Source organism: Quercus robur, chromosome 2 (assembly GCF_932294415.1).
Source record: "Quercus robur chromosome 2, dhQueRobu3.1, whole genome shotgun sequence".
NCBI classification, from domain to species: Eukaryota; Viridiplantae; Streptophyta; class Magnoliopsida; order Fagales; family Fagaceae; genus Quercus; species Quercus robur.
This window is the reverse complement of record NC_065535.1, coordinates 1,677,285-1,700,091: the sequence shown is the minus strand read 5'-3', so window position 1 is coordinate 1,700,091 and position 22,807 is coordinate 1,677,285. Positions and strand designations below refer to the sequence as shown.

Sequence of the window (22,807 nt, the reverse complement as noted above, 5' to 3'; positions counted from 1 at the left end):
AGCTTTCCCTATTAATATATATATATATATATATATATTTTTTTTTTTGAACCATTATAGACAAGCATCCCTTAATAGTTTCATATATATATATATATATATATATATATATATTGAACCATTATAGACAAGCATCCCTTAATAGTTTCCCGCTACTCAAATACTCAATAATCAAACCCATTTCTCAAATGCCTATATTATTTTGAACAATGTGTCCACAACGTGTTGAAAAACTGTCTTGAGTTGCGACTTTGCTTCTAGAAAAGTGGTTAAAGAATTACATTGAAAACATGGGAAATTGCTCGGAAGCCATCAAGTCTATTGCCTTGACTTGACTGCAAGCTCAATGTATCGAGATTCATTAAACTCGATTTTATCCTCATCTCCAATCAATTAATTAAGCCTCAGGTAAAATAAATTTAAAGTTTGCAACCTATGATGACCAAAAGCCTTGGGATTCATGCACTAGGGTGCTAAACATATTTAAACACATATTAAGTCATCATAAATATAAGGAGAGCAAACTATGAAAACAAGATCTTGTAAATTTATCCTCATCTCCAATCAATTGATCAAGCCGAAGGTAAAATAAATTTAAAGTTTGCAACCTATGATGAACAAAAGCCTTGGGATTCATGCACTAGGGTGCTAAAACGTATTTAAACACTTATTAAGTCATCGTAAATATAAGGAGAGCAACCTATGAAAAGAAGATCGTGTTGCGATTGTTGTGCACCAAGAGCCTGTATTGAAGATCAAGAGGTGTTTCAAGTGAAGTTGATGCACATATAACCTACTTTGATCAATTTGTTGTAGTGTTAGACATAGATTGGATATTCGTGGGTTAAGGAGATTCACAAGATAGAAAATTCCAATTAAGGTGTTGAAATTGACCTATAAACCACTCATAGGATTTTTCCCATTAGAGTTTTTGTTTAATTATAAAACCGTATGTGTTAAATTTATTTTCGTTACATCTAATAATTGTGGTTGTGACCATTACATGGCATATCTAATATATAATTGGCTTAATTAATCAACTCAATGATTTTTCAACTATCTTTGTTGTGTAAATAATAACCCATAACTCAAATGAGTCAAATCAATAACAGTAAAAAAAAAAAAAAAAAAAAAAAGAAAAAAAAGAATAAATAACAAGTATACACAAAGAACTACACTAGTGAGTATGCATTTGATATGTTGATAAAGCTAGATCCAACACTATCCAGTCTCACTTTTGAGTAGTATCATATGAACCACAGCTCATCTTGTGTTTTTAATGAGCTTGAACCATTGGCTACTTGGGTCACATGTTTTATCATCACTCACACATTTGCACCAATTTGTCACAACATTGTTTGTGTTAAAATCTACATCCAAGCAAACAGTATTGCCATCACCAACCGTGGATGAGAGATGCAGCATGGAGTCTGAGATGGCTTCCCACTTTGAGTCAGAGTTGATGCATATATTACTAAGTTTTCTAGCATTCCTGGTCCATTTGCGTGTATGCAAACATCTGTTCCATTAAGGGATATAGTTTTCTCGGGTGTTCCACGAGGCTTCAGGGTGGGTGCATGGTCCTAATGTTAATGGTTCAAACACCGATCTTCTTAGGACGCATAAACCCGTTGAAGGATGGAAAATTAATTGTTGTGTTAGTTTCTGGTAAACCTGGGCCTGCATATCACAAAAGCACAATCTTATGTGTTTCTCTGATTTACTATACCCTCTTATAATGGGTGAACCTAGCCCATTATGTCAGTTTGTTTCTGTTAGAGGTTTAGTAATAGAAATACTAAAAATTAGTACAAATTATACATTCCATTTCTAAAATTTGGTGTAAATTTGATTTCTATCTCTTAAATTTAAAAATTTAGGATTTGGTTCTTTAAATTTCAAAACATGAACAATTTGATCCCTCCTTCTATTTTTGATTTACTTGACAAAGAAGTGCTTTAAGACACCCTATTTTTTGAGGAGCCAAATTAAACAAATGACATAATTAAGAGAACTAAATCAAACCAACACCAAATTAAGAAACCAAAATTAAACCGACCCTATAGACGAAAGGATGAAATTGTTCTATTTTGAAAATTTCACATATAGTATGCGTTTGGGTACAAATTTTTTTCTACGCGTTTGCGTTTTGCATTTCCAAATGATGGGACCCATGCTACAGTAGCTACGCGTTTAGTGGAATGGCAACAACTTAATCCAAATTTTAGAGATCCTGTAAAGTGAACTTTTGAATTTTAAAGGACTAAAAAGTAAACTTAATCCAAATTTTAGAGATCCTATGTATATTTGACCCTAAAAAGTATAAGTAAGAATTAATTTGTGGTATTACCAAGAAAAACATTCATAGTTTAAATCTTCCATCTCTTAACTATTGAATCAAAAATTACGAATGGAGGCCCTTATTTTCATATTTGTCATTCCTTAACTTAATTTCAAATTTACTTATTTAAAAAAATTAGTTTCTGGAAATTTGGAACTTTCGAACTGAATCCCTTTTAAAGGAATATTGAGGTTGAAAAAAAAAAAGCCACCTAATCATTTAACTCCCCGAAGTATTTTGTCACTTACTACATCATTCTTCACTTTTGGGTGCTAGGTATCCACCGTAAGTCTTTCCTTAATATAAATGTTTGAATTTGTTAAAAAAAAAAAAAAAAAAAGGGAAAATAGAATCTAACCATACCTTTAGAGGGAGATTGGATTGTGGAGATCCTCTGCAAAAATCCTGGATTTCGAACACTGCTCCAATCAAAATTAAGTAGCCCATCGAACTCCTCCATATCAGTTGTTCCCTCTCTAATGTGGTAACTCCCAGTGAGTGCCCAAATGGCCCAATCAAAGTCAAGTTCAGCTGCATAACTCAAGAAGCAATTCATGAATTTGTTGTCATTTGTATTGGTCTCTCTTTCGTCCATCCCAAATTCACTCACAAATAATGGAAACCCCTTGTCCAACAAAAACCCTGTCTTGCTCGTCATGTCATCTCGCACGATTCCACAAGCTTTGTTCACATCATTGCTTTCCCATATAGCTAAATCTGTAAATCCGTACCTATGTGCTTCAAATACTAGTTTTTTAGTGAATGAGAGATTCACTGATTTATTTCCAAGGAAAGACAAGTCTAAGTCGAAATTCAAGCCAGAGACAACGACAAGAATATTCGGATTTGCTGAGTTCACTGTTTCTGCTCAATGCTGCATGTATCTACATTTCATTTACAAAAGCAAAATTAGTTTTGTTGGTTTTGCTCAACATAATTGGGTTTTGAAAATAGAATTAATTTTCTATCAACTCAATTATGTAAAAATTTATGGAATTTATTGTGTAACAAATGGTGTTTCTTAAAAAGTTAAGGAAAAATTGCACTAACATCTCATGAGATTTATTGAAATTAAACAAACCTCACTTATTGTTTTGAATTGTACAACAATTTGAGACACATTGAATGATTGAGAATTGATATCATATATTGGAGAGAGAGAGAATCTACCTAAACCAATTATCTACATTCTCTCTGGAGCCTCGAAGGCTCATTCCTTAAGCTTATGCCTACCACATTGGGAAATTCGGTAAACATGGCAGCTATTCGACTTAGTCCCGTAAGCCAGACCCTGCATTGAAATACTCATCACCAAAAAAGCCATTGCCACCATCATTATTGCAACGCCAACCGGGCTTGCTTATGTGATTGTCTAGTATGGCCATCAAATTGTTGGCCGCAAGGTTAGACTCCACTGCCTGAGAATATATGTCAAATTTTTAGTTGCAGTATAGTCAAGTTCTTAGGATTGTGCTTGCCCAATCCAGAAAAAAAATGCCAACATAAAAGAAAACGAAAGTACAAAATCTTATTTTATTAATTTCTCTTAAGGTACAGAATCTATAAAAGAAAAAAAGCAAAAACAGGAAAATAACGATCGAAGTTAGGGAGAAGGGGAAATAAAAAAAGAATATTATTGTTACTTTTCATAAGTGAAACAAATTAAAAATATACTAGTATTTATTTATTTTTGTAATAATGTATTCTTCTTCATGAAAATTTATGTATAAGCAATAATATTTTGGGATAATTACATAAAAATATGAATTTCAAGATAAACTACTTGATGTCTATCTAACTATTATAAATACTTTCATTCATGCAAGTAATATTGATTTTGAAATATATACCGGTGCATGATGCATGAGATGCTATTAAAGGACACCATAAGCACTTTACCTGAAAAGCTTTTTGAAGTGGAAGATTAATGATAGAGGGGTTGTTAGTCTGGAACCAGCAAGAGCTTGAGATAGACCTAGATGCTGAAAGGACTGTCTTACAGTAACAGCACCTAGTGAGTCATCTGAGAACAAGAAAGTTGGCCAAGTTAACCTAACACAATTGAATCCCATTGATACAATCCTCTTGGAGATTGCATCCACTGGTTGCTTGCTAAGGCCTTCAGCCACAACGGTATCAAGATGTGATGGCCAATTCACACAAGCCAACTTCACTCGTTTCCCATTTTTCGTTCACAATCCACCGTGAATCAGTGTAGTGGAAAACCCATAACAAGCTTGTTATGGGAAATGACACATTGAAAGATTATTACAGTAGATAGAAGATTTGCTAAAGAAAAGAGAGAGAGTTTCCCCATATTTGCTTGTGTTATGGGGGTGTGAGAACCAGGAGTGTAAATTTATAGGCCTTGTTTGTGTTAGGGACCTGTGATGGTGAAGAGAACCACAAGACTATGTGGACGCATGAAGATAGGGTTTAATTGCATTTGATAGTAGCGTGATTAGGTTTTATTCTATATTCAATGCTTAGTTGTATAGTTTCTTTTTTAATTACACATGCATTCGTATTCATTACATGTGGCTCAATCGATATAAAAAAAATTGAATGCACATAACTTTTGGGAACAAATTATTTGAAAGTATAGGGTGCACCAGAATCATGAAGAGCTAAGAGTATTATAATTCCAAAAAATCAACGACATAGTTTAGGTAGAAAAAAAAATCAACAAGATCTGCAATCAATCCTAGAGTAAATTGAATTATAATGTCTAGAGGTAAAATTAATCAATCAGCTAATTGAACCACGGTTCATATTTTAATGAGCTTGAACCATTGGCTACTTGGGTCACATGTTTTATCATCACTCACACATTTGCACCAATTTGTCACAACATTGTTTGTGTGAAAATCTACATCCAAGCAAACAGTTTTGCCATCACCAACAGTGGATGAGAGATGTAGCTTAGAATCTGAGATGGCTTCCCACTTTGTGTCAGGGTCGATGCATATATTTCTAAGCTTTCCTGGCTTTCCTGGTCCATCTGCTTGTATGCAAAATTCTGCTCCATAAAGGGATATAGTTTTCTCGGGTGTGTAGCTCCACAAGGCTTTAGGGTGGGTGCAGGGTCCTAATGTCAATGGTGCAAACACTGATCTTCTTATGAGTTCAAACACTGATCTTCTCATGACACATAAACCAGTTGAAGGATGGAAAATTAATTGCCCTGTATTAGTTAATTGCTCTGTATTAGTTCCCCGTAAACCTGGTAAACCTGGCCCTGCAGGTCACATAAGCACAATCTTATAATGTGTTACTCTGATTTACTATACCCTCTTAAAAAAACAATTGACATAATGGGGAGGTTTACACATTAAGAGAAATACTAAAAATTAGTATATATCATACATTCCATCCCTAAAATTTGGTGCAGATTTGATTTTTTTCTCTTAAATTCAAAAAGATAGGATTTGGTCCTTCAAATTTCAAAACATGAACAATTTGGTGTCTCCATCTATTTTTGATTTACTTGACAAACTAAGTACAAAGCCACCCTATTTTTGAGGGACCAAATCAAACACAATTAAGTGACCAAAATCAACCCAACACCATATTAAGGAAACAAACTTAAACCAATGCCATCGATGGAAGGATGAAGTTGATCAGTTTTAAAATTTTCACATACCAAGAATCAATTCTTGGTATTTTCAACAAAAACATCCATGTTTTAAATCCTCTATCTTTTTACTATTGAATTATACCCCCCAAAAAAAAAGCTGTGAAGTTTTGAATTTGTTTTTATATTAAAAGAAATAAAAATAAAAAAAGGAAAACAAAATCTAATCATACCTTTAAAGGGAGATTGAATTGCGGATATCCTCCGCAAAAGTCTTGGATTTCGAACATCACTCCAATCAAAATTAAGTAGCCCGTAGGTCTCCTCCGTATTAGTTTTTCCTTGTCTAATGTAGTAACTCCCAGTGAGTGCCCAAATGGCCCAATCAAAGTCATGCTCAGCTGCATAACTCAAGAAGCAATTCATGAAGCTTTCGTCAGTGGCATCGTTCGCACTTTCGTCTATCCCAAATTCACTCACAAATAATGGAAACCCCTTATCCAACAAAAATCCTGACTTGCTCATCATGTCATCTTGGGTAATTCTACAAGCTTCGTTCGCACTATGGTCTGCCCATGTAGCTGTATTTGAAAATCTGTACCTGTGTGTCTCAAATACTAGTTTGTTAGTGAATGAGAGATTCACTGATCTATTTGCAAGGAAAGACAAGTCTATGTCGTAACTCAAGCCAGAGAGAATGACAAGAACGTCTGGATTTGCTGCGTGCACTGTCTCTGCTCCTTGCTGCATGTATCTACATTTCATTTGCAAAAGCAAAATTAGTTTTAACATGACAAATGGTATTTCTTAAAGGGTTTTATTAACCTATACACTTGAAGGCATATGCTAACCAGACCTTTTTAAAAATATTTCGGAAAAATTGCATTTGAGATTTATTAAGATTACAGACATTTATTGGAGAGAGAGCTCCCTTGTTGTTTTGAATTGTACAACAATTTAAGACACATAATTGAGAATTCAGATAATTTATTAGAGAGAGAGAGTATCTACCTAAACCAATCATCTACATTTTGTCTGGAGCCTCGGAGCTCATTCCTTAAGCTCATGCCTACCACATTGGGAACTCCTCTAAACATGGCAGCTACTCGACTTAGTCCCTTAAGCCAGACGTCTACATTGAAATACTCATCACCGAAAAAGCCATTGCCATCATTAAGGCTGCAACACCAACCGGGCTTGCTTATGTGATTGTCCAGTATGGCCATCAAATGGTTGGCCCCAAGGTTATTCACCACTGCCTGAGAATACATGTCAAATTTTTAGTTGCAGTATAGTCATGTTCTTAGGATTGTGCTTTGCCCAATCCAGAAAAAATGCCAACAAAAAAGAAAAAAGAAAGTACAAAACTTTATTTAATTAATTTCTTTTAAGGTACAGAATCTATAAAAGAAAAAAGAAAAAGCAGGAACATAACGAAGTTAGGGAGAAGGGGAAATAAAAAGAATATTATTCTTACTTTTCATAAGTGAAACAAATTTAAAAAATTACTAGTATTTAAAAAAAAAAATTGCAATAATTTATTCTTCTTCATGAAAATTTATGTATAAGCAATTACATTTGGGGATAATTACATACAAATATGAATTTGTGTAAGTTGGACTTGGTGTCTATCTAACTATTAAAAATAAGAGATCTTAGATTTTGGTACGATGATAAGAGTAAAAAAAATCACATAACTCAATAAAAAATAAATAAAAAAACAATTAAAAATACTTTCATTTATATGCAAGTAACGTTGATTTTGAAACATGTGTGTATGATGCTTTTAAAGGGCATCATAAGCAAGCATCTTACCTGAAAAGCTTTTCGAAGTGGAAGATCAATGATAAATGGGTTGTTATCCTGGATGCCAGCAAGAGCTTGAGATAGATTTAGATTTTGAAAGGACTGTCTTACAGTAAGAGCACCTAGCGAGTCGCTTGTGAACAAGAAAGTTGGCCAAGTAAACCTAACACAGTTGAATCCCATTGACACAATCCTCTTGGAGATTGCATCCAAAGGTTGCTTGCTAAGGCCTTCAGCCAAAACGGCATCGATATGTGATGGCCAATTCACACATGCTAACTTCACTCGTCTCCCTTCTCCGTCCACAATCCACCGCGAATCAGTATATAGTGGTGAATCCGTAACAAGCTTGCTTTGAGAAATTACACATTGGAAGATTATTAGAGCAAAGAGAAGGTTTGCTAAAGAAAAGAGAGAGAGTTTCGCCATATTTGGTTGTGTTATTGAAGTGTCAGTGTGACAAGTGAGAGAACAGGAGTGTAAATTTATAGTCCTTTGTGTTGGGGACCCGTGAACAGAATAGAAGTGAACCACTTGGGGGACCCGTGATAGAAATAGAATAGAAGTGAACCACAAAATTATTTGGACTCATTTAGATAGGTTTCATAACTACGTACGTACAACATTTATCCTATATTCAATGGTTTAACCTGATTAGAATAACAATCCAAACTTTTTCGAGCACCAAAATTCTTGCAACAAATATCTCATCATTATGTTTTTCAAAACTCTGTTGAAAAACTAAAAAAAGAAAAGTCATACCAAATATTTTAAAATATTCTTTAATTAAAATTTTAAATCAATATATTTTAATTCTGAAAGGGATGATAATTATGGAAACATATCCTTAAGCAAAGAGTATGTTAGTAAGCAACATTTTTAACATCAACATTAAGTGCAGTTTAACCTAATTAGTAAAAGCATAATTTAGTGTGAACATTTCTTATATAGTTTTCTCCATAATTTAGTGTTTATAAACAAATGTTTATGGAGGAAAATAACTTATTACCAATAAATTGAGATCCTATTATCATTTATTTTTTTATACTTTTTAAAGATAACATATTCCCCTTTCAATGATAACAATATATTTTTCCCCCCTAAAATGATTTTAGTTTTATATATTTTCAACCGTAACAAAAAATTGATTAAATATGTTTCTTTCTAGTTTTTTAAATAAAATTTGACATATTAAAAAGATATATATTTTGCTGCATATATCGTGTTTGGATAGTTAAGTGATATAGTTAAGTTTTGCTAGCATTCCTAGTCCATCTCTATTCAATTTAGTGGTATAGTCGAGTTTTGCTAGCATTCCGTAGTCCATCTCAATTCCATAAGTGATAAAGTTAAGTTTTGCTAGCATTCCCAGTCCATCTCAATTCCATTAATTAGTGTTATAGTTGAGTTTTGCTAGCTAGCATTCCTAGTCCCTCTGTATTCCATTAAGTGATATAGTTAAGTTTTGGTAGCATTCCTAGTCTATCTCTATTCCATTAAGTGATATAGTTTTGTCGGGTGTGTAGCTCCAGCTGGCTTCAAAGTTCGTGCAAAGGCTTTAATTTCAACAATAAATGCAGGTATATATGGTTGAGGATTCATTTATAATACTAATCCAAAGATAATCTAGATTCAAAATTGTATAAAATATTTATATTTGATTATACACTTGTTTTTATTCTATTAGCTATGATTTTTTTTTTTTCACAATTATAATCGAATTCTACCAAACATAGACAATCATCCCTTAATAAAGTTCCACACTACTCAAATAAAAACATATCCACATTACTTAAATACTTACATTATTAACCTTGCGTACAAATCTTCTGTCTTATCAATTGTGCTCCACTAATAAAATTTGAACAGCTGGCCTCTCCCATTAGGACAAAAGGAATTTCTGTGGCAGTAGACAATAAAACTTTGGGAGAAAAATAGGAATACAATGAGACAATAGAGGAAAGAGTCCAAATAAAAAACTAAAGCCGCGACAAGAGACAAAACTCAAAAGAGTTCTTGTTAAAGTCAACCACATAAGAGTTCTTGTTAAAGTCAGAGTTATCTCACTTAATGAGAGAGGCCAGCTGTCCAAGTTTTATTAGTGGAGCATGAAATGGAGCATAATTGATAACACAAAAGATTTGGACTATCTATCCATCTTTTTGGACTCATTAACCTTACCCCTCCCTTTCTCACTATCTATCCATCTTTTTTTGATACACACTATCTATCCATCTTAAATAAATAATAATAAACTTCCATTATTGTAATCATTCAAATCAATCGTGATGGATGCTTCTTAACTGTTGAAAATATGATTTTCAATCAGCCATAGTCCCATTGCTAAAAGTGACCATTTATTATTACAATTCAAATCCTTCTTTAGATTGAACACTTGAGTCTCTTCATTTATTTATTATTATTTTTTAATTTAATTTTATAGATGATTGTGCAATATGAAAAACAATTTTACCCCTAGAGTTACAATTACTTGAATTTTTGAATTTTCATCCATTTAACAAAACCTTGATGTATCCACATATGCCTTTATGGAGTCTATCAAACAAGGCTGGGTGTTTAACACCTTCCTAATTTAATACCTAACTTTGAATTTGAACTTCCACAAAAAGGAGTTAAAAGTGGCTTATAGAATTAAAACAAGTGGTAACTCATCACTAAATTGCCACTATAACATGTACATATATGAAGTAAAGTCTTTCTATTTGTTTACAAAGTCGTAAACCTTCATGCTTATTACAAATAAGGTTATATTTTTCTCTTAATTCACGAGTATTCTGACATCTCACAAATATTGAATTAAATGCAAAATCCAAAGTGCAAACTCAATTTAAAGAAAAAAAAAAAAAAAGGGTGTTGGTGAGTGTAAGCCATTGTGCTGAGCAGCTTTCATACAAAATTTCCTACGCATCAGATTGCCAGCTATAGTCAACCACTCTTAACGCAACTCCCTCCAGCCAAATAGTATTCATGAAAACTTAGAAGAAAAAAGAAGAGGCAAGATTAAGGTACACTTGGGTTAACCACATAATGTCATAAAAACTGATACAAAAATATCAAATCTATCTCCAAGCCCCATGCAGAAGCATCACAGCAACAGCATAGCTTTCCTCCGTTCCCGTTTAGCAATAAATCGATCAGAATATGTGCACCAAGTCATAGGCAAATCTTCTTATGTCAAGGAATGCAGAAAATATAAAACAAAAAATCTACCCCAAAAATGATACAATAACAAGAATAAAAAACTTGAGCTAATACTTAGGAAGCTTTAGTAATTTCCAGAGAATGTTTCAGTAAGGTATCAGTGCAATTAACCTGACGTGTGGCTCAAAAAAGAAAAAGTTCAGAACAATTATGCCAAATGTTTAATAGCACGAATCAGTTGCTACCAAAAATATGACTTTTTCATATTTTTCAAAATTGGATTCATGATGAATTGATGAAATTGGTAGAGAAACTTTACTCATAGCCCTCTCTCTCAACAACCCCAACATTAATTGGGCTGTTACAATCAGGCCGTCTCGCACAAATTTTTTTTTCTCAGAGAAGATTAGATAGTACATAATCTAATTCTATAGTCTCAGTACTACTGCCACTGTCATTACTAGAAGTGTAAAAACAGTGGCAATACCGCAATAGTCCAAAATTTATTCCATTACTAGTAAGTGTCTCAACATTTAGAAAGGATACGTCCAGAAAAGCACAAATGACTGCAAAAGAAAAGAACAAGATGTCAAGAAGATAATAGAAAGTTGGAATTACATTGTAATGTTGATATGTATACATGAATAAGCCAAACAAACAACATAAATTTAATGGCCAATGAGTAAGCTTCCTTTTTATTTTTGGTGACATCCTGAAAAAGTCATTCTCTCTTCAATTTAGCATTAATTAGACATTTTTATCAGTAATCAAATACTCAAAATTTCTGAGCTCCAAGCACAAATAACAAAAGCTACCCAATGAGATAATAAGCATTTTTCTTCAGTCAGATATAAGTTCTTGAAAATTCATTGCAAGAGAATTGATTAGCCAATTGCCAACAAGGTCAAGCTATGAAAAACGGAAAATCTCTTACTAATGAACTTAATAACAAAGCATAATCGAATGCAGAAGTTTTACCCTATCAACAGATTCATCTTAAACCAACCTAAGTAACTTCCTGAGGCTAACATCATTCCCATGAAGTCGCAAAAAAGAGAAACAAACAATAGGGCAAACAATCAAATAGAAGAAAGAATGCACAATTATTCGCTTGGAGGAATCTAGGAGAATTGAACACAAATTTCAAATACTTCCAGAGTGTTCTCGTTAACCAGGTTTGGATCTGATTAACAGCCAGAAACATGAGAAAAGCCCACAGTATCAATTATAGTTTCAGAGGCAATAAATTTAAAAGTAAGATTTATCTCTGTTGAGCCTCCCCTCAATTGAGAAAATAAGTTAAAAATACAAGTAAATCAACAATGCACAGTGGAAAGTTGGAACTTATTAAAGTAAAATAATCAGAAGCAGGCAAAAACGAGATGGAAGGGGTAAGCCCTAGGCAAACAGGTAAGAAAAATTACAAATAAATAAAGAGAAAAAACAAAAGGGATGAAGAAGAACTAATAATAAAGAGCCATACCATAAGCCCGCCCAAAAAGCCATCAAGTAAAACCCGGTTCCAGCTATCAAAGTATGAATGAACTGTAAACCCTGCCTTTGCTAGTAGCCCAACTGAAGTGATTGCCATTATTAGGAAATAAAAAATAAACCCAGTCAAGCTTGTGAACCCCATAATTCCAGCAATGACCCCGCCAATAATTGACAGAAAAGTCCGGCTGCAAAAAAAAAAAAAAAAAACCGTTAAATACTTACAAGAAAAAATTTTAGAAATGATTTTTTACTTCATATATTACTGCATTTTAGAATGTCCTTAGGCACCACATCCAGGAAAGTTCAAATCCACTATATGATACACCCAATTAGCCTTTTATTAAAACTCATTAGGTTCAAATCAAAAAAAAAAAAAAAAAACTCATTAGGTACAGCAGACAATCGTCCCCTCCATCATTTATTAAGTCACACCTTAAGTCCTAAACGTTATTAAAGCCTCATATTTTTTTTAAATGAAATTAATGAATTCAAACACGAAATAAGGCCTTAGTTCCCCCTGTAGCAATATTGTGTATTGGCCCATTCCTCGAACTACAAACTAAAACATAAAATTTAATCAACCACCATTCAATTATTCAACACCCCTCTGAAATGTGTAGTCTATAATTCAGCTAATTAGACTAGTTCCACTTCATCAAAGGTTAAAAACAAACCTGTAATAGACAGTCTTCATATTACTTTGAAGATGCTCAGCATTGAAGGTTGGTATGCTATCCATGGCCTCGCTTGATTTTTTCTCTGCTGCAATTGAATCTTTATGTCCCGCCACACCTACTTTGAGAAAGATATTAATGAATTATTCGTGATCGAAAATGAACCTTCAACAAACTTTTGGGACATTTTTTAATATATAGCACAGAAGTAACTAATAACTGTTCTATGGAGCACACCTAATTGTTTCTAAATCACTTAGTTATTTCAATACAAAAATGAACCTATTCATTCATAGCAGAATGAACATATGTGATTCTTAATAAATTGGGTAAAACTTAGGTAGATGTTGTAGCTTCGATTCAACTATGTAGCTGACAAAGCTGTATTGACTATTAATCAGTGCAACACATAGTTTTGTAAAAATTAAATTAAAAAATGTGGTTTTTTGGTCAATGTAACTATATGGTTTAATTTATTTGGATATCCAAATAACCTAAAATACAGTAATTAAGGAACTGTACCCAAGTTTTGTTGATCCAAAACTTTGGGGTCTCGGTTATGGATTCACAGCAGAGTAATCAAAATTGACGACATGAATTTACATTCAAAATCAAATTCTGTGCTAAACCATATTGGTTCTAATTTTCTAAGTTGTTAATATTTTAATGTATGAACAGCACATAACCAGCTAAAATAAATTACACCCTATAGATCCCCAAAAAAAAAAAAACAAAATCATATACAAAAATTTATACATAAATCCGTCAGAATCGAGGGACAAAAAAAAAATCAGAAGAATCAGAGAAAAAGAGAAAAAGAGGTCGGCATCGATGAGAAATTGAACGAGAATGGAGAGGAGTAGTACCGATAATCTGGTGGCAAAACGGCGACGTAAAAGGGAGCTTTGAACAAACGGAGAGAACAGCAACACGTGGTTTCTGATGAAAGAAAGATCTGCTCACTTTGCTTTGCTCTACCTCTGGCTATAGGCTATTTCCAAATTATTCATTGTTTTAGCTACGTGTCACTGCAGGATTTGCTGACTTATGAACCCAGTGAAATGAATCAATCAATCTTATTTAAAAGGCCTAATTTTGGGCTTGACAAAATTTTCAAGAGTAAAGCCCATAATAGTGAAAATGGATGATGTTTAGAATTTTCCTTATTATGCGGTAGGAAAAAAAATCTTATTCAGCAGCAAAGAAAATTGAAACTTCTCTAATTTAGCATTTCTTTTTTACCCAAAAAAAAAAAAAAACCTACGATGAACGGAGTTGATGATTTTAAAGTAGAATAACAAGATCCACAAGGAGGGTAGGTTAGGAAAGGAGAGAATATAAGCAATATGTGTATTAGTGTATGACACTTACAGTTTGTGGTGAGACACTTGGGTTATTGTTGTTTGAGGGATGAGATGGTTTTGAGAGTAGAATGGTAAATTGTGGATCTAGTGAGTGTCTTCTTAGTTCTTTGGTGTGTGTGTGTTTCTTCCCATTTTATAAGGATTAGCTTGATTTTGTTGAAAGTTGCCATGATTTTATCATCGAGAAGTCAGTATCTTGTTTTTGCATTAGGGAAAAGAAAATGCACAATCTTCAAGGGCTAGTTGCATCCTTAGTTTTGGAGAGGGAAAAGTTTCAGGTGCATTGAATGAAAATACGATGTTAACACATGACCAATTTTAGACATATATTCACATTGTATTGTGTCCAGTGAATTAGAGTATTGGACGCAAGTCAAGCCATTTTTAAAAATAAGATTTGATTGAGCAATTTCTTTTTATTCAAAGGCAATAGAGATTGGGCATCCCACTAAATTAGTTGGCTTTTCTATAAAGTTGGTGAATCAAGGCAATAGGGTAGTTTTGCATTTTCTTTAAAAAAAAGGGGGGTTTTTTTTTTTTTAGACGATAAAAAGGGGGGGGGGGGGGTTGTTATGCATTTGCTAAAACAGTGAGTAAATTCAGCACCAATGGACCTTGGGCATTAATGCATGCACTTGTGGTCCGTATCCACTATCCATGCAGACCATCCCAACTTTAGTTAGGCTTGGAATTTTCCTTGGGCTTAGGCCTAGTCCAATGGAAACACTTTGATTTTATGGGTTCCTTATTCAGCAAAGCAACTGCCCAATTAGTGGGCCTATTTCTTCTTGGACCATATCGGATTGCCAAGCCTATTGCATTTTCGTCTATTTGCTGGCTTTAGGGTTAAATTCTGGCCTAGGGTTAAACCTCGGCCCGTCAGATAGCAACAATCAACAACGTATATTAGCTTATCCAAAAAAAAAAAAAAACAAAAAAAAACAAAAAAAAAAAAAACAATGCATATTCAAAAGGAAAAAGAGAACAAAATGGAACACTGCTGTGAAAATTAACCAAAATGATTGTTGTGCTCATCTATACTACTATTTAAGAGACTTCTCCTATTTGGATTCCTCATTTTCATAGGTCTAAAATACCCATATGCCATTTACTTACAAGTTTTTAACTAATAGGGATAAATATGTAAAATAAAACTTTTTTACTTTAATATCCCACAAACTCACGTACGCTTTGGCGGTTTACAACCCAATAAATTTGGGTTCTAAACAATTCAACATAACACTTCTTTGCTAAAATAGACAAGAATTTTTGTATGAACCGATTAGAATACTCTAATATATATAATTTATGTTGTACCAATGTGAAAATTATACAATTTTTCTAGGAATTCAAAAGATAACTTAACGAAACTATTAATTTTTTTAATAAAAGTTATTTATAACATTTTGTGTATCATTAAAAAATATATAAAATTTGAAAATTATTCTTTTAGTTTTAAACAAACTTTCTCAAACCCAATTTTTTCTACTCTACAATTCAAAGCACTAAAAGAATGTATCTTAAAAATTAATAAAACTCAACAAAACTACAATTCAACTTAAATAAAAAAGAAAGGGAAAGATAAAACTCACATCAAAGTCAAATTCTTTCTCCCAACTATGTAAAACATATCAAATACGATGTGATCAAGCCAAATATCTAATGCATAATGAAATTCAAAATTTTTAATAAGGTTTTGAAGTCACGCAATAGAAATAGGTGGCTGATTCTAAGCAAAAGTGTTGGTTGTAGCTTTATATATGATGATTGTAGCTCTTTTTCCTTAATATATATATAATAAAAAAAAAAATTTAAAAAAAAAACTAGGAGTATAATTCCAAAGGGGGAAAAAGTAGACAAAACTTTTTGAAAAACATAATGATAATAAGTTAAAACTATCAAAAATGAATATGTATAGACAATATTTTTTGTGGTGCCCAAACCCAAAGGTGCTTCTTTTAGGGATGAAGAATTTGGGCTCCCAATTTATTTGTTAGTAAGTTTTGAAAAATTTTGAACTTAGTTGACATTAGCCTAAACAACAAGGTTTATTAAAGAAATTTACCCTCTATTTTTTTTTAACGCTAAGGTAAAAATTTGATTCACAATAAAATTTAAAACCCTACAAATTACAAGGGCAGAGTTGGTCCACATAACGTGGGCTGATATTTACCATCTATTTTTTTTCTTTTTCATTTTTTTCTTTTTTAAAGTAAAACGTGCCACAGGTCTTTGCCATTGTCTGTGGCACTAGTAATAATAATGTCCATAGAGATGGCCTTAAAATAATTGAAGGTCATTATGTACAGGAAATTCGTCGTGGCTGGCTGTTGCCAAATTCCACGCCAACCAGTGCATGTTGGCTTTAAATTTTTTTTGAAACAGTAATATTTATTAGAATATATGAATATATAAAGTTTTTTTTAAACAAGTTTATAATATATTACTAGTCTTATCATAAGCGCTATGTGAGTGCGATGAGGCTTTTTTTTTAGCCAAAAAAAAAAAAAAACCCTGTGTTTTTATTTTATATATATATAATTTTGATTTTGAGAATCTAATTTATAAGTGTTTTTTTTTTTTTTTTGAGAATGAATCTAATTTATAAGTGGATAAAGCAATTTGAAAAATTACAGGAGAGTAGTCCTATTTTTTAGGCAATATTTTAGTGGGAGTTATAATTGCATTTTTACCAGAATGTCCTTTAGTTTTGTTTCTATTTAAACATAGAGGTGTAGGGGTATTTTTGAACTAAAAAATGAGGAATCCAAACAGGAGGAGCCCCTTAAATACAAAACTAGCCTCATCACACGCGCTTCGCGCGTGCGATGAGACTTTTTTTTTTTAGTGGTCTTATTTTGTAGCAAAAAAAAAAAGGTTTTTATTTTATATATATAATTTTTATTTTGAAATTTTAATTTATAAGTGAGGCTTTTTTTTTTTTTTTTTTTTTTTTTTTTTTTTTTTTTTTTTTCAGTGGTCCTATTTTGTAGCAAAAAAAAAAAAGTGTTTTTATTTTATATATATAATTTTTATTTTGAAAATTTAATTTATAAGTGGATAAATCAATTTGAAAATCAATAGGAGAGTGACCCTATTTTTTAGGCAATGTTTTAGTAGAAGTTAGAGTTGTATTTTTACCGGATTGTCCTTTAATTTTGTCTCTACTTAAACATAGAGATATAGGGGTTTTTTAGAACTATGAAAATGAGGAATCCAAACAGGGGAAGCCCCTTAAATAGTATTAGCCTTATCACACGTGCTTCGCACGTGTGATGAGACTTTTTTTTTTTTTTTAGTGGTCCTATTTTGTAGAAAAAAAAAATTGTGTTTTTTTTTATTTTATATATATATAATTTTTATTTTGAAAATCTAATTTATAAGTAAATAAATCAATTTAAAAATTAATTGGATAGTGGTCCAATTTATTTGGCAATGTTTTAGTGAGAGTTATAATTGCAGTTTTACCGGATTGTCCTTTAGTTTTGTATCTACTTAAACATAAGGGTGTAGGGACATTTTTGAACTAAAAAATGAGGAATCCAAACAGGAGAAACCCCTTAAATAATAGTATAGATTATAGATGTGGTCTTATTTTGTAGCAAAAAAAATATGTTTTTATTTTATATATATAATTTTTATTTTGAAATTTTAATTTATAAGTGAGGCTTTTTTTTTTTTTTTTTTTTTTTTCAGTGGTCCTATTTTGTAGCCAAAAAAAAAAAAAAATTTATATATATAATTTTTATTTTGAAAATTTAATTTATAAGTGGATAAATCAATTTAAAAATCAACAGAAGAGTGACCTTATTTTTTAGGCAATGTTTTAGTAGAAGTTAGAGTTGTATTTTTACCGGATTGTCCTTTAGTTTTATCTCTACTTAAACATAGAGATGTATGGGCTTTTTAGAACAATGAAAATGAGGAATCCAAACAGGGGAAGCCCCTTAAATAGTAGTATAGAATGGGGGTAAGCTACTAACAAAGGGTGCCGTTCAAAGGGCACTGGGTGCGGAAGCATAAATAGGTTACAAGTGTAGTTCTAGTACAAGTGTAAACTAGGGGAGGGAAGAAGAGAGCCATTCTGGTTTTACAAAGTATTTCTGAGTACAATGTGAAACTAAGGCCTCTGAGGTATTCCTGAGAATTGAGCCTGCTGAAGACTGAGGCCAAGGATGCCTTTTATAGCTGGAGGGAGCCTTGGGTCCATTCAGGAGACTGCTGAAATCACGGGAGGTGAAATGCTTTTACCTTTAGGTGAATATCTTTTCAGCCGAAAGCAATAGTAACCTCAATGATTCTGCTGGGGTACTGTAGAGTGAACAGTAACTGGTCACTGTTTATGAACAGTATCTTGTCCCCTTGCTTTTCTGGAATAGTAAATCTGCATAGTGTTCTGGACTGTGCAGTGAATAGTAGCTTGTTGGCAACTCTGCTAGTGCGGGTACTGTTCTGAATAGTAATCATATTTGCAAAGGTGGTTTTTGAGCTTTCTTTGGGCTTCTGGAGCTGTTCTGGAGCATCCGGGAGCCTTACATTAATCGCTGTACAAATTATAACCATCATAAGGATCTTGTGAATCCTGGAATGGGTCAATTGGGACACGGTTGCACGAGGCTTCTGAAGAGGCAGGAGAGTTCTTTTCTGCTGACTCTAGCTGTGCAGACTGAAGGAGTAGCTGTTGGGCAAGATCCTTAAGTTCTTTACTGGACTTTCCGGAGATCTGTACGGAATCCAGGCTTGACTGTGATCTTGTGCAATGGGCTATAGGTTTCTGTACTGGAAGAGGAAAATCTTTGTATAATCTGGAGATAGCATCAGTAGGTCTGAATTTATCCCACCATTTCGTAAAGAATTCCCTATCGAGCAAGTTCTGATTGATAGCATAATTCCACATGCTTATCCAGTGGATCTTGTATTGAATTGTCATATGCAAGATGGCTGGAAACTGTGAGGAATGTCTATCTACCTGGAATCTGGAACTGAAGTATCTTAGTGCGTCCTGTAGGGGTTCTGGGAAGTTTTGTGGAGTTGAACCAAACATTTCCCACCACTTGAGGAACCATGAAGGTATCTGTCCCTTGAAATTCCTGTCAAACTGAATGAACCATGAGTGATCATAGTTCTCATTCTGAAAGAATAATACCTTTTCAAATGCATCCATATAGTCATAATAATTGTACAGGGGTTCTGAGCCCTTGAGTACTGTCAGTGTTCTGAGAGTGGAGGGGTGTCCCCAATCTTTGCAGCTTACAAAACTCTGAATTATGAATTTATGGTACAGGATAATTGAGGGATTATTCCTGTCTCTGATGTCTTCTATTCTGGCAGACTTTTCTTGGATGAGAATGCCTTTATAGAATTTGATGTTCTTTTCTGGGCTTTTTGGAAGGAAACGCCATTCAGGGGGCAATACTTCCATTGCTAGTGCCAGTGGATCCGTTATATGGGCCAAGTGTGGCTCAATATAAGAGATATGCTGAACAAAAGGTTTCTTGATATAAGAAGCTCTACCTGTTCTGGGAGGGAGAGTATATGAAGATTGCTTAGACCCGATCGGACCAAAGGATTCTTCAACTTTGTATGGAGCTAAAGTTGCTTTGGGAGGAAGCGTGGCTAAAGCAGAACTGTAACTGTGTTGTCCTTGGGGCCTCTGGTAATTTGGTTTCGGGATTGTGGAGACCAAATAATGATTGGCAACAATGGATGGTGACACAGGTGAAACCTTGGGTGAACTGGAAAATGGTACTAAAGGGCCAGGGTTCTGTGCCTGACTGGTACTCCTAGTGGTTTGCTGTTTAGGCATTTTTGGAGGTTGGGGTTGTACGGGTTTCTTCCCGGACATTTTGTTTTGGATTCTGCAAAAATTCACGGGTTAGGAAGTCAGGGATACTGTTCTGAGTTCCTGCTATGAATTCAATGTCAAAATCGAAAACCGAAAGAATGGCTTGCCAACGTGCAAAAATCTGTTTTGATGCAATGTTTTGAACATCCTTTTCTAAAACATGTTTTTCAGATTTACAGTCAATTCTTATTAAAAATTTTTGATTCAAAAGGTCACTTTGAAACTTTGAAATGCATAGTACTATAGATAAAATTTCTTTTTTAATAGTACTATAATTAAGTTGAGTGGGAGTCCAAATTCCTGAATGAAAACAGACAATCTGTTCAGGGGAAGTGGGACTAGCACGCTGTAGGAGAATGCCACCATAACCAATGTTAAAGGCATCTGTCTGAACTACCTTGAAGGAATTTTCAGAGGGGATTCCAAGGCAAGGGAGTGTCTTGACATATTTCTTGATCTGTTGAACAACCAGTGTATGAGTGGGTGTCCAAGGAGAAGGATTGGTTCGGAGTCTATCAAAAAGAGGCTTGCATTGTTGCCGAAGGTTTTGATAGAAATCAGAAATGTAATTGAGGGATCCTAAGAACCTTTGGAGTTGGGTCTTTTCTAGGATCTCATCTGGAAACTTTTCTGCAAACTGTATGGCTCTATCTATGGGTTTGATGACACCGTGTCTTATATCAAAGCCTAAGAACCTGACACTTGTTTGGAAAAGCTTAATTTTCGGGGCCGAGACAACAAGACCATTTCTTTTGATGGTTTGGAAGAATGTTCTAAGATGCTTCCAATGTTTGTCTAGGGATTCTGAGAAGATGAGTACATCATCAATGTACACAATGGTATGACTGGAGAATGGATTAAAAATCTCATTCATGATGTTTTGGAATTCAGAAGGTGCATTCTTAAGGCCAAAGGGCATTACATTCCATTCGTAATGACCAAAGGGTGTGGTAAAGGCTGTCTTGTACCTATCAGACTCACTGATTTGTATCTACCAAAAACCACTCTTCATGTTAAACTTACTGAAGACCACTGCTTTACTAAGCCTGTTAACTAAGTCTCTTTTGTTGGGAATAGGGTACCTAATCCATTCTAAGACTTTGTTAAGCGGCTTGTAATTGATGACAAGTCTAGGGACACCTTTTTCTATCTCAGCGTTTTTCTGGACATAAAAGGCTGGACAAGACCATGGTGACCTAGAATTCCTGATGATTCCCTTTTTAAGAAGATCCTCTATTTCTGTCTTGCATGTATCCATAAGTTCTTGACTCATTTGGATAGGTCTGGCTTTGGTAAGGATGTTCTTTTCATGGAAATCTTTAACATAAGGTAGTGCAACTTCGTGCCTTTTCCTATGCCAAAAGGTTGTGGGAAGATCAGAGCAAACTTCATGCTTGAGTTCTTCTTCAAACTTTCTGATGTCTGATTGGTAACTCTTGCAGGCTAATTGCTCATCAACTCTTTTGTAACTTAGTTCCTTACTAAGGTACTTAAGATGTTGGGTTTTGGCTCTAATAAGGTTAAGGGTCTTGGAGATGGAAACCTCTTGAAGACTATTGATGTCTTTAGGTTCAGGACTCCTAAGAAACTTAAACTTGACTGGTTTGCCGAAAGGATGGGTTGTGATTCCTTCACTATCCGTGGTGAAAGGATATAACAAACACATGAATGGGTTTCCTAAGATGACCCTATCTGTCATATTTTTGACAAGAACAAAGGTGGTTTTGAAACACGCATTGTCTTGGCAAACATGTGCTTTTGGGATTTTAAATTCAATCTGCATTTTCCCACCGCTTGCGGAAGTTAACCTTTCTCTGGTTTTCCGGAAGTATTTAGAGGGAATGATTCCTTCTTGGATGCAGTTGAGATCTGCGCCCGAGTCTATTAGGGCTACAACCTCGAATTGAAAATCCTTGCTGATGACAATCCTGACTTTGGAATGCCATTTCTGGGAGTTAATTCTGCTGATGGTCTGCAAGAACGATCTATTGGATGATTCTGATCCCATGTCTGCAGTAGGATTAACTGTATCATCTACTTCTTCATCAGAAGGGTTTTGTAATGAGATTCTGTCCTCATTGCCTTGATGAGAAATATATTCTAGGTTTTTGACTCTTTGGTCCATGAGACCATGATCAACCTTGAGGATGATCAAATCTTGCCTAAGGGTTCTAACCTCAGATTTGGTCTCCTTAATCTCTTTTTGGAGATCTTGGATGGTTATCTCTTTTTTGGATTTGGTAAACCTGTTGTAGATTTTCTCCAAATCAATTTTGGGTTCCTGAAACCTGGGTTTGGATGTACTGTTTTCCTTGACTAGGGTTTTGTGGAACTCACTCATTCTTCGAGATTTCTCTTCAGGGTCCTTGATCTGTTCTATGAGATCTAGGAGCAGTTCTTCTTGCTTAGAAAAAACTTCGATAGTGTTGTTCCTGCAACAGCTATCTTGACAAGGTATGGCTTCATCTGAACTACTAGAGGTACTATCTGGAACTCTAGGAGAGGATGAATCTTGGTAAATCTGGCAGATTTCTCGGTCAATAGAAC

The 22,807-nt window shown here is 33.9% G+C and overlaps 3 protein-coding genes across 3 annotated transcripts; all 3 read right to left on the bottom strand.

Annotated features, from left to right (window-relative positions):
* Positions 1–1,597: 1,597 nt before the first annotated feature.
* Positions 1,598–3,674, bottom strand: LOC126716168 (glycosyl hydrolase 5 family protein-like). Its single transcript, XM_050417198.1, has 3 exons — positions 3,575–3,674; positions 2,705–3,205; positions 1,598–1,680 (listed from the first exon to the last, which is right to left on the bottom strand). Exons 1-3 carry the CDS (start codon positions 3,672–3,674, stop codon positions 1,598–1,600), a joined length of 684 nt encoding a protein of 227 aa, XP_050273155.1.
* Positions 3,675–5,034: 1,360 nt separating this feature from the next.
* Positions 5,035–8,208, bottom strand: LOC126708765 (glycosyl hydrolase 5 family protein-like). Its single transcript, XM_050408703.1, has 4 exons — positions 7,731–8,208; positions 6,927–7,174; positions 6,149–6,669; positions 5,035–5,579 (listed from the first exon to the last, which is right to left on the bottom strand). The coding sequence occupies exons 1-4, from the start codon at positions 8,148–8,150 to the stop codon at positions 5,110–5,112; spliced, it is 1,659 nt and encodes a 552-aa protein (XP_050264660.1). The 5' UTR covers positions 8,151–8,208; the 3' UTR covers positions 5,035–5,109.
* A 2,146-nt stretch (positions 8,209–10,354) lies between these two features.
* Positions 10,355–18,882, bottom strand: LOC126716167 (uncharacterized). Its single transcript, XM_050417197.1, has 6 exons — positions 18,706–18,882; positions 13,918–14,035; positions 13,052–13,172; positions 12,367–12,562; positions 11,430–11,449; positions 10,355–10,907 (listed from the first exon to the last, which is right to left on the bottom strand). The coding sequence occupies exons 1-6, from the start codon at positions 18,880–18,882 to the stop codon at positions 10,877–10,879; spliced, it is 663 nt and encodes a 220-aa protein (XP_050273154.1). The 3' UTR covers positions 10,355–10,876.
* Between the last annotated feature and the right edge of the window lie 3,925 nt (positions 18,883–22,807).